The sequence below is a fragment of the Fusarium graminearum genome, chromosome 3 (assembly GCF_000240135.3).
Source record: "Fusarium graminearum PH-1 chromosome 3, whole genome shotgun sequence".
Lineage (NCBI taxonomy): Eukaryota > Fungi > Ascomycota > Sordariomycetes > Hypocreales > Nectriaceae > Fusarium > Fusarium graminearum.
The window spans coordinates 2,817,133-2,831,231 of NC_026476.1; the positions used below are offsets into that span (position 1 = coordinate 2,817,133).

Consider the following 14,099-nt stretch of genomic DNA (forward strand, 5'->3'; position numbering starts at 1 on the left):
CGACTCCGTCAAGACACCTTGAGCAACAGGCTCACACAGCATGATCTTTCCAGGATTGGGGGGTACATGAGTGAATGGGTGTGGTGGCAGAGGAAGTGGGAACAAATCACCAGCGTGGACAACCTTGAGACTGCTCAAGGCAGCCCTCAGAGAAGCCACGAGCCGGTCATCAGACGTCGAACCGGCGCTTTTCTCTTTGGAGCTTGCGGGATGATCTCTGTAGAATGTCCCCTCCCCATTTTCGAGTCTTTTCGTCAATTCACTCTCCAGACTCACGAAAACGGTCTCGAGAGGTACGGGCGCAACATCGAGGACCAGAATTTCGATTCCACCACGGCTATGGCTCGATAGCTTGGATGGCGCAACTTGCTGCAGGGTGACGGCGAAGCTCTGCAGAGAAGCAGAAGACGGTGAGAACCGGACAGTCGAGGGAGCAAGCGCGGAAGACTCTATAATCGGTACAATCGACCACGGGCTGTCGATGGGGTTCGCGTTCGGTTGCCATGGAGCGATCGCAATGTGGTGGACATCCTCGGTGGCGCCTTGGTATAGTTGAGCTGGGGTCTTGTTCTAGTATGGATTCGCATTGAATGGTTGACTTGACTTACCGTTAGCCAGGTGAGGGAAAAGGTCGCGGAATATGTCTTCGGACACTATGCCGACATCGCTCTTGATATGGTCGTCAAGGACAAGTTTGGCAGCAATAGCGGGCTTGTCTTGACGGCGTCTGCGATTTCGTCGCTTGACTGGGTTGGAAGCTAGTTGGGAAGACGATGCCATTTCGCGCGCAGTTCAAGGTTGGAGATGTGTTGGTAGATGGCGGTAGAGGAAAGAGTACAGGTACAAGAAGCTCAAATCGCAATCGCGGGGATCACTGCATCGCTCTGAGCAGGTTTCCAATGGCTAAATGGTAATTACTGAGTAAAGAGACAGATAAACAAAAGTCTTGGGTATACAATTGTATGAAAACAAAAACAAAACCGTGAGGAGATGAAGCTATCCTAAGGTTAAGAATAAGAAATTGGACGTGGCTTCCCTTCTCTTTCGGCAGCGGCTCAGAGCGACCGACGAGCCAGTGGCCTGCCTCGGCTTCTGATCTGAGTTGGGGTAGGTGCTACTACAACAACACGGGGTCGCTGCCGCCCCGAGGTACGTACCGAGACCGAGTTGGCCGAACTCCGTGCTCGGGGGAGTTTAGACTGACCAGGGTGTTGAATTGAGACTGTTATTTATCAGGTCAGTATGTTTAGTTGGTAGTTTAGAGAGATTCTATCCAATGCATCTCGGCCTATATTCTTTCAATTGGGCTACTCTACTATTACACGGTACAGTTACGGCCTATATCTTCTCCATTGCTAACGGCTTCACCCTGCAGTTGATCCAAGCGCTGGAGACAACCGACGAATATCAATCAGCGGCTCCGTGCTCCAAACTCCAGGCTGGGGTAACAGAGCCAAGTCCAGGGCTAATAGATGCGTGGCGAGGCCCTGTACAATGCATAACCTAGACCTAACATTGGGAGAAACGAAACACAACATCAAAGCAATGACAGCTGGATGTCATGTTGTCTGAGGACTGTGTGGTACGAATCAAGGATGATATGCACCCAACACAAGTATACAGCAACTATATGATTCATTTGTTGTGTAATCGGTTGTGTGCTTGGCTAATTTGGTAACTACATGTCAATATTGACTTCTGTCTAGTATTCATGAGCATCATCGCATGTGGAATCTATAAACCTACCTACCAGTTAATCGATTACTGGACATCTCTGTTTGCAAAGAATACAAGCCACTAAAATGATTCAATTATTATAGATATCATCAGCTATTGGCCACTGGCAGTGCAGAATAAACTATTTCATCTAGAAACAGCAACTGAGATTAGTTAGAATTCGACCCCTTTCTTGACAAATTACTAACTCAACACCTTCATATGCTTTTCAGCAAGGATCATCGCTCATTAAAGTTGCAGTTCCCGCCACAAATCCGGCTGTCTGGCCAAAAATCTAAACCAAATCTGCCCATGACGCAACATTTTCTTATTAGTGACCACTCAGAGTTGGTTGTCCTGTCACCTCTATCTTAATAACGCCAATTCAGCCTCTTTTACCACGTTTGCAACGCTTCTATTTTTTTCTAATATAAATTGGGCAGACAAGAAAGATTGTGGACACTGCTTCTTTATCACACCAGATTCTAATACACCGCAACACAAGCGAGGACAACATCAATAATCGGTCTAAACACTTGAGTGAGCTGTTGGTCGCATTTCGGAATTTACCATCTGATCCATCCTTCTTATGATCCCACTCCTCCACCCAGATCCTTGATTTCCTTCTTGGACTGCATTGGCGATCTCCGTTCTAGATTTATATTCTTATCGGCCCCTGTCAGATATGCGAATATTCCCTGCAAGATAGTTTTTCTCGCATGAAATAGAGACGCAATCGCTCATTTATTTAAAGGGCTTCTTCTCTCAACAGCCATACTTATCTGACACATTCTTTAGTCCAAGACTCGGCCAAGGGAGCCATTCAATATCCTCTCAACACTAATATCATGACACAAGAATCGCAAGGCTCGTCGACTACGACTCAAGAAAAAGAACATCATCATCATCCTAGAGTCCTTGGTCAGAAGCTGGCCGAAACAGCCGTCCAATTCTCTCAACAGGCCGAGAAACTCTCTCATCAGGATCCAACAGCTGGATCCGGCGTTGCTGTCGAGGCGCAATTCGTTACACCTCACGATCCAGTCATTGTTACTTCAGATGGCAATCGACTTCCCGGTGTGCCCTTGCAAGAAGCGCACAAGCTGAATGCGCTTCGCGAAGAGCTTGAGGGCGAGCCCAAAAACGTTGAGATCAAAGAGGGCAACGAGACTAAAGAGAAGATATCTAACATAGAGGACGTGGAGCCCGAGCAAAAGAAAGTTGTTCAGATACCGTCTGAACACAATGGCGCATCGCTACAAAAGTCGGGAGGCGTCGACAGCACATTGCGACGACAGACACCCCCGTCTCACACAAATCCTCTCTTCCCTCCATTGCCGCTATATGGGCCTCCTAATTTGCTGCGCAATCTTCAATGCCTGTTTTTCCGAATCAGCGCATTCTTTCTGAGTCTGGCGTTCCTTGGTGTCATCGTCTTGGGCGCCTTGTTTACGACAATACCTATCGTGGCCAATAACATCTGGTACCGGGTAACATTTCGCAATCCTGATTCCCGCAGGCCATTCTATGAAGAGGAGAGGCAGAGAGCCCAAGCGAGGTATGAGAAAGAGAGGGCTTGGAAGCAAAAATCGCCTAATGGGCCATCATTGGACCAGGCCGAAACAGCTGAAGAGTTCCCGCCAACTGAAGGTGGACCGGACCCAATCATTTGCGACGTCGCATACTATGCGCGCAGAGTTGGTCTCGATGTTGAGACATTCGAAGTTCAGACCGAAGACGGTTTCATAATTGACTTGTGGCACGTCTACGACCCCAAGGAGTACACTGAGAAGGAAGCGAGCTTGAGGTCTGACCAAGGCCCTGAAGTCTTTCAGCCCCAAAGAAGGAAACTCAAAGACCCTTTGCAAAAGCCTAAGTTCCCCGTATTGCTCATGCACGGCTTGTTGCAGAGCTCAGGTGCCTACTGCTGTAACGATGACGAGTCCCTTGCTTTCTGGCTTTGCAAATCTGGTTACGACGTGTGGCTCGGAAACAACCGTTGCGGCTTCACCCCCAAGCATGCGCTGCTTGAGTACAAGGACCCAAGGATGTGGTGTTGGAACATTAGGCAGATGGGCGTTTTCGATCTGCCTGCCTTGACATCTAGAGTCATCAACGAGACGGGATTCGAGAAGATTGGTCTTATCTGCCACTCTCAGGGAACGACTCAGACCTTTGTTGCGCTGGCCAAAGAACAACGGCCCGAACTAGGCGAGAAGCTGACAGTTTTCTGCGCTCTTGCTCCAGCAGCCTACGCTGGCCCTCTTATTGGCAAGATGTACTTCAAGTTCATGCGCATTATTTCACCAGGTCTGTTCCGACTCATGTTTGGCATCCATGCGTTCATTCCTTTTATGATGCAGATGCACGCAATTTTGGAGCCACATGTATACGGCTGGCTTGGCTACAAGGTGTTCTCTTTCTTGTTTGACTGGACTGATGAGCGCTGGGATCGAGGCCTTCGTAACCGCATGTTCCAGTTCGCGCCGGTTTACGTCAGTGCTGAGTCGATGCGATGGTGGCTTGGCCGCGAGTGTTTTGCCAGGCACAAGTGTATCTTGTCTACTAAGGAGGCTGTCAAGGCCGAAGAACATATGGATGCCACGACAGATGGACGACCCATGACACCCAGAACATCATCAGCACTCGAATCCCATCGAAAACAACCCAAGGGCTCTACCGCATGGTACAACGAACAAGCACCACCTATGGCTCTGTGGGTGGCTGGTAACGATGATCTCGTTGATGGAAAGAAGCTACTTCGACGATTTGAAAAAGGCCGCGAACCACATGTTGATCTGGTTCACAGCAAGATCATTCCCGAGTACGAACATCTTGATGTCATCTGGGCCATGGATGCAGTTGACCAAGTGTTCAAAGAAGTTCGAGAGGTGTTATGGAAAACGTGTAATGCACACGACATTTGTCGAGTCCCCAAGGGCTGTGAGAATATAGAAGCACGAAAACCCAGCAAAATTGTTAAAGATGAGGTACTAGATGAGTCTCAATCCAGCAGCAGCAGCGAGCCATAAGAGAGCATTTGGAAAGGGAATATACACGATACAAACGACTCAATACACGCATATATAAGAGACGGACAGGGATATATAAGGAGACATTTAGAGGGGTCAATGATTGGGGTCTTTTTTTTTGGATTGGCATTATCTTATAGATGCCTTTGTTTAACAGTTTGGATATCTGCATTGTCGTAAAACTTTGGGCTGGGTTTTACATATGAGCAACGGTGTTATTGGGAAAGGGTCGGGGTAGATGTGAGATATTGTGCATCTATATCCAGCAGCTGGGTAGAAGAACGATTTGCAAAAACGACAGATAAGTAATGAGATTTAAATCATAATGAAGTAACCTCCTGCAATCCCTCTCCATCAGTCTATTGTTGTATCCTCGCGACACTTTGCCTCTGAAGACAAGCAATTATATCATTATAGTTACCCTACATCATCGCTGAAAAACTTTGAAGACAGCCTTCTTAAGTATAGCTCATGAAGCGACCCATATTGAAAACTTTGACAGAAGAAACACTGTGTTAAGCAGACTGAATTATCGTATGATATATATTTATTTTACAAAAATCGACGGAACATGGCTGCTGTCTCGCTCGTTTACATCATGCCACCGTTGTGCCATGAGATCAAGATTCATGGCTATTATTCATGCTTTCTCTGATTAACCCATGCGCTCAGCCTCTTCCAGAAGCTTGTCAACGCTGAATCTCCCATCACCGGCTGCGAACCAGCTCAGCAGCTTCTTTCGCTCCTCGGCCCTATCCTTGCGCTCGCCACTCAACTCGGCAGTTTCGCCTTCCCATCCGCCGTAGAATCGCTGGAGAGACATGAGAAGCCACTTGGCGTTCTCTGGTGTAACACCTCGGTCAGGGAGGACATGACCCTGCATGAGAACAAGGCCTCGGTCATTGGCAAGGTCCAGGTGGTGTGTAATGGTGGTGTGAGGCTGCGCAAATTCGCCTCGGTTCTTGTACTCGGCGAGTTGAGTGAAGAGAACAGTGCTTGTCTTGGACTGGGCGTCAAAGGTCCATTGCAAGAAGTGAATCTCAGCACCTTGAGCAGGGTGTGGCACGGGAAGGACGAATTGGGGGGCATTTCGTGCAGCGTCCTCCATGGCCTTATATGTAGATGTCGGGATCACAGCACAGAGGTTCTGCTCAGACGATGCATGTCGTAGGCGCCAAATAGCTGTGAGCTCCTTTTCGGGAAGCTCTCGCACCTTGGGAAGATCAATGATGTCATTTAGTGTCTTGATAGCTTGCTTATCCGCGCCGGTTGGCGGAGGCTTGGAAGGTGATGCGGGAGGATCCCGAGTATCTTTGTTGGGCTGGTCTTGTCCAGGAGGATTGTCCGCGTTGGGCTGAATAACTGGAGTTTCGGGTGCTTGGGGAATGGTTCCAGGTGGAAACTCGACAGCACCTTTGCGGCGTTCGGCATCGATCTTGGCGGAGTAAGCGGCCTTGAGCTGTTCGATGCTCTCGAGACCCTCCTGTTGGGCCTTCTGGCTGAGTTTCTCTCGGTACTTCTCGACGACAGCTTGTGAAGGCTGGGTTGTTGCGAGGAAGCGAATATCGTGAACCTGGGCCCATCGTCGCTGGTTGACAGCTCGAGTAGCTCGTGATGGGGCGGCCATGAGCCGTCGAAGGGCTGGAATTCGTAGTGAAGCCATAGTGAGAGGTCAATTGAGTCGATAGAATCACTGTGGGACGTGCCGACTCGACTCTGTTTATTGTATTCTGAGGTCGATGAAGGAGAAAGATTCGATGCCTTTAGTAAGGACAAGGGTCGGCCACTAAAATTCCCGGGGCCTGTCGTCATGTCACTGAACTTGGTGGGGCCGCGCTGTTTCTGTTAACGGAATGACGGGGGCATCTCCGACCCTGGAGTTTGGCCGGCTTCGGAGTTCTGAGATATCAGATACATGATGACAAAGAGGACTGCAGCAATTGGACCAATCTAATGAGACTACTAAGTGTTTACTATCTGAAAACTCGAAGCACAAATCTATCAATTCTGGGTTGAGATTCTCAAACCGTAACATCTAGTTCTTCTATCTCAAGCAACGAATACCTGAACTACCCCGCCAAAGACACCGCTTTTGGTGGGCATTGAGTTTCTGCCGCTTGCGCATCGATCGCATCGCATCGCATCGCAAACTCGAGGAGCAAAGGTTACTGACTTCCCTGTCCAAGTTTTACAGTGCCGAACCATTTATCGCCTTAAGAGAGTCTCTTATACGAACCAGAGGCTTGAGATATTCCGACGGTGCGCATCATGGCCGACTTTAGGCAATGGGCTATAGAATTTGTTCTTGCCGATAATGAGGGGCAACAAACAGCGATAGCGCAAAAAGCTGCCAAAGGTATCCTATAAACCAAAGCTATCGATTTTTTGGTGATGAACTCAACTGACTTGTCCAGAAATCCAGACTGCCCCTGCCAACACCAATCCACTGGCAAAATGGGTCGAGGCCGTGCAGCCGTGGATGCCAGGAGGTGGCAATGAGGCCGAAAACGAGACACCAGACTGGACTGCCAGAGCTAAAGGTGAGTTTTGGCTTGTATCGATATTCATGGGCTTCTTCTAATCGTGGCAGCTCTTGAGTTCCTGTCTCGGACGTTGGACTTTGTGGCCCAAGATGTCTTAAAACCCAGTCAAGGTAAGTCGACCCCCATGACACAACTCAACCTTTAACTCACATGAGTGTAGTGAAACTACTAGTCAGCTTCTTTGGCGCCATGTTCGAGGTTGACCACAAAGCTGGTATCATGCCTTCAGCAACAGCTCTGTCCAGAATAGTCGTCATGAAGTCCTTCCAACGCCACATGGGACACGATATCATTCAGAAAATCTGTTCTCTGAAGGACGATTTCCCTCGACAAGTAGCCAAAACTCGACTTGAGATTTACGAACTCATAAAGCTGCTCATGACGACTCCTGGAGTGGCCAATGATTTGCAAAACACACACGGTTCCTCTGCTGGTTTCATGCTCGACTTGGTACAACTTTGCCGAAACGAGCGAGACCCTGAATGTTTAATGGTCTGGTTTGGCATCCTCAGATTATTCATGTCAGAATATACAGTCTCCCAAGACGTCTTGGAGGAAGTTTATGGAGTGTTCAAGCCATACTTCCCAATTTCACTCCCCAGAGCATCCCAGGTTGCAATCACCCCTGAAGAGCTAAAGCTACAGCTAAGAAAATGTTTCTCGGCAACCCGGCTGTTGGCCGATAAGATCTTCCCTTTTCTGTTGGGCAAGCTTGACCAGGGTGATGCTGTTACTGTCAATGTCAAGGTGAGTAAACACATATTTCATTCCAACTTGAGAAGCAGAAGCTTACGATTTTAGATTGATATCCTGAAAACATTGCAGGCATGCTTGGACGAGTACAGCTATCCTCAGAAATCAATTGCTCCTTACGCCAGCCAGATTTGGGGTAGCTTGAAGTACGAGGTTCGAAATGGAGAGATTGAAGATACTATCTGGGGTACACTGGAAGTTTTGAAGTCCCTTACTCAAAGACTCACCGGTGATGAACTCCGCGACCATACGCTTTCTGTTACTCGAGACTGCGTCCCAGATCTGGCAACGACCATGTACGCTGCATCCTCTGGTCGGCTCATGATCAGTATCTTGAGCTCTAAATCAAGCGCATTTGTTTTGATGGCAGCCCCTGTTCTCACACATATCAAGGAGAACCTGCGACACCCCAAGGCACCTGTCCATAGCCAGGACCTTCACAAAGTCCTGCACGTCATACTGGAAACCCGACTACTTCTTACAGACTCCAACATGAGTGCTGAGGAACGAGAGGATTTCACAGCCATCGATGCCTTCTTCAAGTCTCTGTACAATGAAGTTTACAAGAGTGCTGTCGCACTCGGTTCCAAACAAGACGCCTCTTACGACGATTTGAAGGTTGCGACCCAAGCAGTTCAGGGCGCTGGAGCTCTAGTATGCCAACGGCCTGCTAAATCCTCAGATCCATCAATCAGCGGCGCAAGCGCATCATCGGAGCGACTACTTCCCGAGGAGACATGTTCGGAAATTTGCGAATCTCTCTTTGCGATACTCAAGAGATCAGGACCAGGATATCCTCGATCGACGGGAGGTGACGAACTTATTAATGAAACAGCCAAGGCACTCCAGCGAGCGATTCGCTTGTTCCCTCGAGGGTTCAATGGAATTGTGAACGAAAGCATGACAATCATTCGCACTGCTAGACAAAATACCGGAACAGCTGAAGTGGTAGAGACAGTGACGACCCTCGGTGGTCTCATTGCCTTTATAGGCTCCTCAGAATTACCTTCAACGCCCCGCGACGGACTCGACCATTTCGTTTACTCTGTCAGTGTATTCCTGTCAGAGCTCTTTGATACTCTTCAATCAAAGTCAGATCCCCAGATTTGGTGCGCTTTGGCTGCCATAGTCCAGTCTATCATTCGTCATTTTCACGATGCCTGCCTGGCAAGCAACCCTGACAAGGAACTTTCAATTGAAAGCGATGCTCTGAAGGCCATCGGCTCTATATACACCAGCCTGGGTCAGCTTGGCGAAGGAAAGCCAGCTGAGTCTTCTACAGAATACCACAGCCGAATTTCCCAGGCGGCGTCCGTTGCGGAGGTCAGGAACGAGTTCTTGTTAATCTCTCTGTTTATCGCAAGGCAGCTTTACCGACAGGCAACCAAGGCCATCGAAGCGCACCCCCAGACAGGAAAACAAGCTCTAAGCTTGAGTGACGACTTCGCCAGTGCTGATCAAGTCGCTGGACACCAGTATCTCCACCTCATCTCTACACTAGCAGGATTCGTTATCCACGAGTTCAGTGAAGCCCAGCAGACATCACTTCAGACCGAGAATTTTGCAATTACCCTCTTCCGAGATGATTCTATTACAATTCCACAGAAACAAGCCGAGGAACTGCAAGTGCTAGAGAATGCTTCATCATGGACCTGGTTGGCATCAGAAGCACCAAATGTTCTATCCCTTGGTGTGCTGCAAGCCCTGCAACCATCGGCTGTAGCTCGCCTGGTATGTTTAACCACGTCACATTCAGTGCACCACCAATAGCTAACATGATCACAGTTCGACAATGGGGTCGCCCAGGAGTTGATACTTAGTGGATTCTCTGCAGACACAAACTTTAGCAGGCTAGTGACACTTTCGATCCTGACTATCCTCGCGAACAAGTACAAGATCGAGAGCCTGCCAAGCCTCGTGTCGGCTCTCGAGCAACGCGCTTCGGCTCTGGTCACGACATCGGCATCTGAAAACCAAAGTTCTCATCTGGAACAAATCACTTCCGTTTATGCTCTTGTGGCAGGAATGGTGCGAAGATATAGCGGTAAAGAAGCCAAGACTCTACTTGATGTCGTTAAGGACTCACCCAAGGACTCTCAATCCGGTGCTGAGCTTGCTCGCCGGCTTGAAATGATTGTGACTCCTCAACAGGCACTGACGAAGGAGAACTACGCAATAGTCAAGCCGCTCTGGACACAAAAGGTCTTCTTTCAGCTGGTCAACCCTATGCTGCAGGCTGCTACTGGAAAGGATGCCGATGTCCAGGACCAACAAGTCAAGGCTAGCTACAGCACTGCTGTTTTGCTTATGGTGAAGCACATGAGCTTTGCCATTTATGAAGCTGATGCCGATAGCATTCTTAGGATCTCTATTGCCGTTGCACAGAGCAGTGGTGTTGGCCCTGGAACCAAGGCTGCCCTCGACGTGATTAAGAACATTCTCGCAGAGGCTCCTGAGAAGGGTAAGGGCCACATTCGAAGCATCATCAAGATTTGCAGCAGCGTGTTCTCATACACACCTAAGTCTGCAACAGAGAGTGTGGATATAGGAGGTGCATGTGGCAAGCTTGCACTGGAAATCGTGGGAAGCCTGCCGCGTACTTACGATTCACAGCATCTGACACCACATGCGCCTCAATTACAACGGCAATTAACTTTGGTCTGTGGACACCGGGTGCGAGAAGTGAGGAAGACAGCACGGTTGGCTAGAGCGGCCTGGGCGGATCTCAAGTAAGACAATTTGGAGTTTTCTAGACAGGACGACTTGGGATATTAGCATTCGGTCTTGTACCATTGGCAAAGCATAAGTACCAAGTCACAAAAGACATATATAAAATGGAACTTGCTGCAAAACCGCACAGCCCAGCGTGATAGACTTCACGAGGTAAAATTGAAGCTTGAGTAATCCACTCTCTACCATAATACTGGCGATAGTCTGTCAACATGTGATATCAATATATGATTTCCTATGAACGCCGTGAAGAACATAGCCCTTCCCATCACCTAGCCTACGTCTCGCTAGATTTGTTTTTCTGAACCTTGTGCCGCCGCCCTGCTCTCTAAGCATTGCGTCGCTTTGCCTTCTTGCCTGCCGCATCAGCGGTCTCAGCTTCAGCACCAGTGGCATTAGCCGCCAGGATGGCATCGAGAACATCAGGGCTAGCATCCAACAGCTCCTTGGAAACAGTAACGCGCTTGGGATCCCTCTTTCCTATCACGGGTACCGCATTGGCGAGCATTGCTTGGAACGGAACAGCAACAAACTGGCCGGTCTGGTCAAACCACTCGCTGAAAGGCTTAGAAACCTTGTAGACATTGGACTTGGAGTTCTTGTCGGTGACTGTAATGGTGAGGTTATAGATAGGGACGTTCTTCTTGGTGGAGCTAGCGATGGAGATCTAAGAGACATGTTAGAGACATGCGCATCAAGACCTAGCAGTTTTGACATACCTTCTCTCCAGAGGGCGAAGTTCCCTCGTAAATAGTGTCCTTCTCCTTGAACATGATCCATAGTGTCATCACAGTGTTGATTAGGGTGTAGAGCACAACGGCGGCAGCCGTGTAGTGTTTTGTCGTGTCATGGCCTAGCTTGTAATCCCAAGCGAAACAGGCGGCTGCGATACCAAATGCGCTGAAGCCGAGGGCGAGCCGGACATCAGTCAGTGTATGCGACTGTTCGAATTTGAGAGAGTTGAGGTAGTTGGGAATAGCATCGTTGGACGTGTTCTTGAGGTCTGTCACGAAGAGCCACCGTGTCAGAAGCTCGTCTCGTGTAAGAAGAGATCAATGCATTGAAAACTTACCCGCCAAGTTGTAAACTGGGACTTTTTCAGCGGCGTTCGCCATGATGAATTGGACCTAAGGTTATGAAGTTCGATTATTGTCGTTTTTCGTTAAGAAAGCTGCCGCTCTGTATGTACAATGTATCAAGGTTCACTGTCATGGAAATCTATCATGGGGCTGAAGTATGTGGATAGCTGTCCCTTCTCTAGAACTGGAGAGCTAACCTAGAAACACAGCAGGCACTTTGGTAGTGGAGTGTGGCGGCTCCAGGGTCGTTAGTATACCGCCACCAATGGAGAGCTCCGCCGATATGTGGCGTCAGTCACTTTGAATCGTGGCTATTTGGAGACGTTGAACCTCGCATCTCCAATAGCTCATTGCAACGCGACATCAGCTTCGCCATTCCCATATACTCAATTGCACCTCTTGGAATATCGACAAAATGGCGCAAGTTCCGGTTCAGACCCTTCATAGGGATCCTCAGTTATTGTACGCCGGCACCCGATCGATCCGTTGCCAACCCAATTCACTGACTTGAGCTCATAGCTACTGGATCCTTATCCCAATCACCATCGTCATGGTCCTCACTGGTGTCTTGCGTCACTATGTATCCGTTCTTATGGCGACAGCGCCCAAAAAGCAGGACGAAAAGACCATGCGCGAGCAGCGCTCTCTTGCTCGTGGTGTAGCTCTTCGTTCCAACCACCATGTCCTTTCTCAGAAGGCTTTCGAATCCCGACGTGATATTCTTACAACCAACTACGAGGCTGGAACTTACCTGAAGGAGCCTGATCGCAAAGGACAACCCCCTGCCAACCCTCTATCCGACCCCGGCGCCATGGACGGCATGATGGGCATGATGAAGAACAACATGGCCATGATTATTCCCAACACACTTATCATGAGCTGGATTAACGCCTTTTTTAGTGGATATGTCATCAGTAAGTTAATTGTCGGACTGAATCTGGACTCAACTAACAATATCAGTGAAACTGCCTTTCCCAATTACCATCAAGTTCAAGAGCATGCTCCAGGCTGGTGTTCAGACCAGGGAGATGGATCCCCGATGGATGTCTAGCATCAGCTGGTATTTCCTCTGTATTTTTGGTCTCCAGTTTGTTTATGTCTTCCTTCTTGGTAGCGACAATGGTAAGCATCCACGCCCAAGTCCGTATCATCCTTATCTAACATGATGTAGCTGCCAGTCAAGTTGCCCAGCAAATGCAGGCCCAACAGATGCCCAACCCTATGATGGGTGGCCCTGGCCAGGACCCTCACAAGCAATTCGTTGCTGAGGTCGAGAACTTGAACGTTGTTGAGCATTATTCTGTTTTGGACAATGTCGAGGAGCGTCTATTGGCGGGTATCAAATCGTAGATTCATAGAACGAGCAAACGTATATACGCCAAATACAATGCGGTGACATATCTTCCGGGGCCTTTCTCCTTCTTCGCAACTTTCAGTACATTATTTATCATTATGCTCCATCCCACCAGAGGCAGACACCAAGTCCTTCGGCAGCCATGCTTGCCTTGATGCGATACGGTGTTTTTAAAGGCGAGTCCTCTGGTTGAGTTGGTCCTGCAGGGGCTTGATCATGCCACTCCTCGTCGATAACTTGAAAGCGAACCATTTCGTGGTTATCGTAGAATAGTCGATCCTCCTCGAGATTCCAAATCCAGAGTTGTTCACTGTGGTTGCTGCAATACGTCAGCCTTAATCTGCGGTACACAATTGCGGATGACTCACTATTCGGCGCCCTCAGGCAACTCCTCAAAAGGCACAAAAATATCGTCGAAAAAGTCTGTTCGTAGGTTGATTCCTGCAGGCGTAGAGCTTCGTATTCTGCCAATCATAACTTCGCCCTTGAAAGGACGGAACACAACCATCCGGAATTCAGCTGTGAAGTACTCCTTAGCTTTGGTTCTAGGATAGAACGGCTTGTGACGAACCATTTACGTTGACTAGACCCGTGCCGTGGCCGATGAGACCTTCTGACGCCCAATGCAAATCATACAAGCAGATGCAAAGACCAATCTTCTGAATTACCTATTTTCTTGAGTTAGATATCAATTCACAGAAATACCGTCATGCGAAGCTCACTTTATTAGAATATTTAGCATTGATGTTGTCTTCAATCGCATCAATGCTTCGCTTCGAAAAGTCTTCTGGCGCAATTTGCACCAAGTCGGCGATCTTGGTCTATACAGCTTGTGAGTCTTGATCCCGTACAGGATCTTTGGTGGGGAAACCACGTACCAAGATAAACATTT

The 14,099-nt window shown here is 48.7% G+C and overlaps 7 protein-coding genes across 7 annotated transcripts in view; 3 read left to right on the forward strand and 4 right to left on the reverse strand.

The window, feature by feature from the left end:
• FGSG_05596 (peroxisomal biogenesis factor 6) overlaps window positions 1–780 on the reverse strand; it is a gene marked incomplete at both ends in the record, with an annotated part of 4,363 nt that extends 3,583 nt beyond the window's left edge. The window contains 2 exons of the mRNA XM_011325853.1: window positions 5–557; window positions 609–780. Of these exons, the coding sequence (XP_011324155.1) occupies window positions 5–557; window positions 609–780 (725 nt within the window). The remainder of the gene's footprint in view (window positions 1–4; window positions 558–608) is intronic.
• A 1,784-nt stretch (window positions 781–2,564) lies between these two features.
• Window positions 2,565–4,748, forward strand: FGSG_05597 (uncharacterized protein; the record flags this gene model as incomplete). The annotated part of the gene is made up of 1 exon (XM_011325854.1): window positions 2,565–4,748. One exon carries the CDS (start codon window positions 2,565–2,567, stop codon window positions 4,746–4,748), a length of 2,184 nt encoding a protein of 727 aa, XP_011324156.1.
• Window positions 4,749–5,403: 655 nt separating this feature from the next.
• On the reverse strand, window positions 5,404–6,411 carry FGSG_05598 (uncharacterized protein; the record flags this gene model as incomplete). The annotated part of the gene is made up of 1 exon (XM_011325855.1): window positions 5,404–6,411. One exon carries the CDS (start codon window positions 6,409–6,411, stop codon window positions 5,404–5,406), a length of 1,008 nt encoding a protein of 335 aa, XP_011324157.1.
• A 605-nt stretch (window positions 6,412–7,016) lies between these two features.
• On the forward strand, window positions 7,017–10,777 carry FGSG_05599 (uncharacterized protein; the record flags this gene model as incomplete). The annotated part of the gene is made up of 6 exons (XM_011325856.1): window positions 7,017–7,104; window positions 7,163–7,288; window positions 7,339–7,401; window positions 7,464–8,038; window positions 8,093–9,775; window positions 9,830–10,777. The coding sequence occupies 6 exons, from the start codon at window positions 7,017–7,019 to the stop codon at window positions 10,775–10,777; spliced, it is 3,483 nt and encodes a 1,160-aa protein (XP_011324158.1).
• A 325-nt stretch (window positions 10,778–11,102) lies between these two features.
• Window positions 11,103–11,889, reverse strand: FGSG_05600 (uncharacterized protein; the record flags this gene model as incomplete). Its single annotated transcript, XM_011325857.1, has 3 exons — window positions 11,103–11,441; window positions 11,494–11,777; window positions 11,847–11,889. 3 exons carry the CDS (start codon window positions 11,887–11,889, stop codon window positions 11,103–11,105), a joined length of 666 nt encoding a protein of 221 aa, XP_011324159.1.
• Window positions 11,890–12,318: 429 nt separating this feature from the next.
• On the forward strand, window positions 12,319–13,203 carry FGSG_05601 (uncharacterized protein; the record flags this gene model as incomplete). The annotated part of the gene is made up of 3 exons (XM_011325858.1): window positions 12,319–12,767; window positions 12,814–12,975; window positions 13,025–13,203. The coding sequence occupies exons 1-3, from the start codon at window positions 12,404–12,406 to the stop codon at window positions 13,201–13,203; spliced, it is 705 nt and encodes a 234-aa protein (XP_011324160.1). The 5' UTR covers window positions 12,319–12,403.
• A 100-nt stretch (window positions 13,204–13,303) lies between these two features.
• On the reverse strand, window positions 13,304–14,097 carry FGSG_05602 (uncharacterized protein; the record flags this gene model as incomplete). The annotated part of the gene is made up of 5 exons (XM_011325859.1): window positions 13,304–13,526; window positions 13,576–13,744; window positions 13,779–13,875; window positions 13,930–14,028; window positions 14,086–14,097. The coding sequence occupies 5 exons, from the start codon at window positions 14,095–14,097 to the stop codon at window positions 13,304–13,306; spliced, it is 600 nt and encodes a 199-aa protein (XP_011324161.1).
• Window positions 14,098–14,099: the final 2 nt, after the last annotated feature.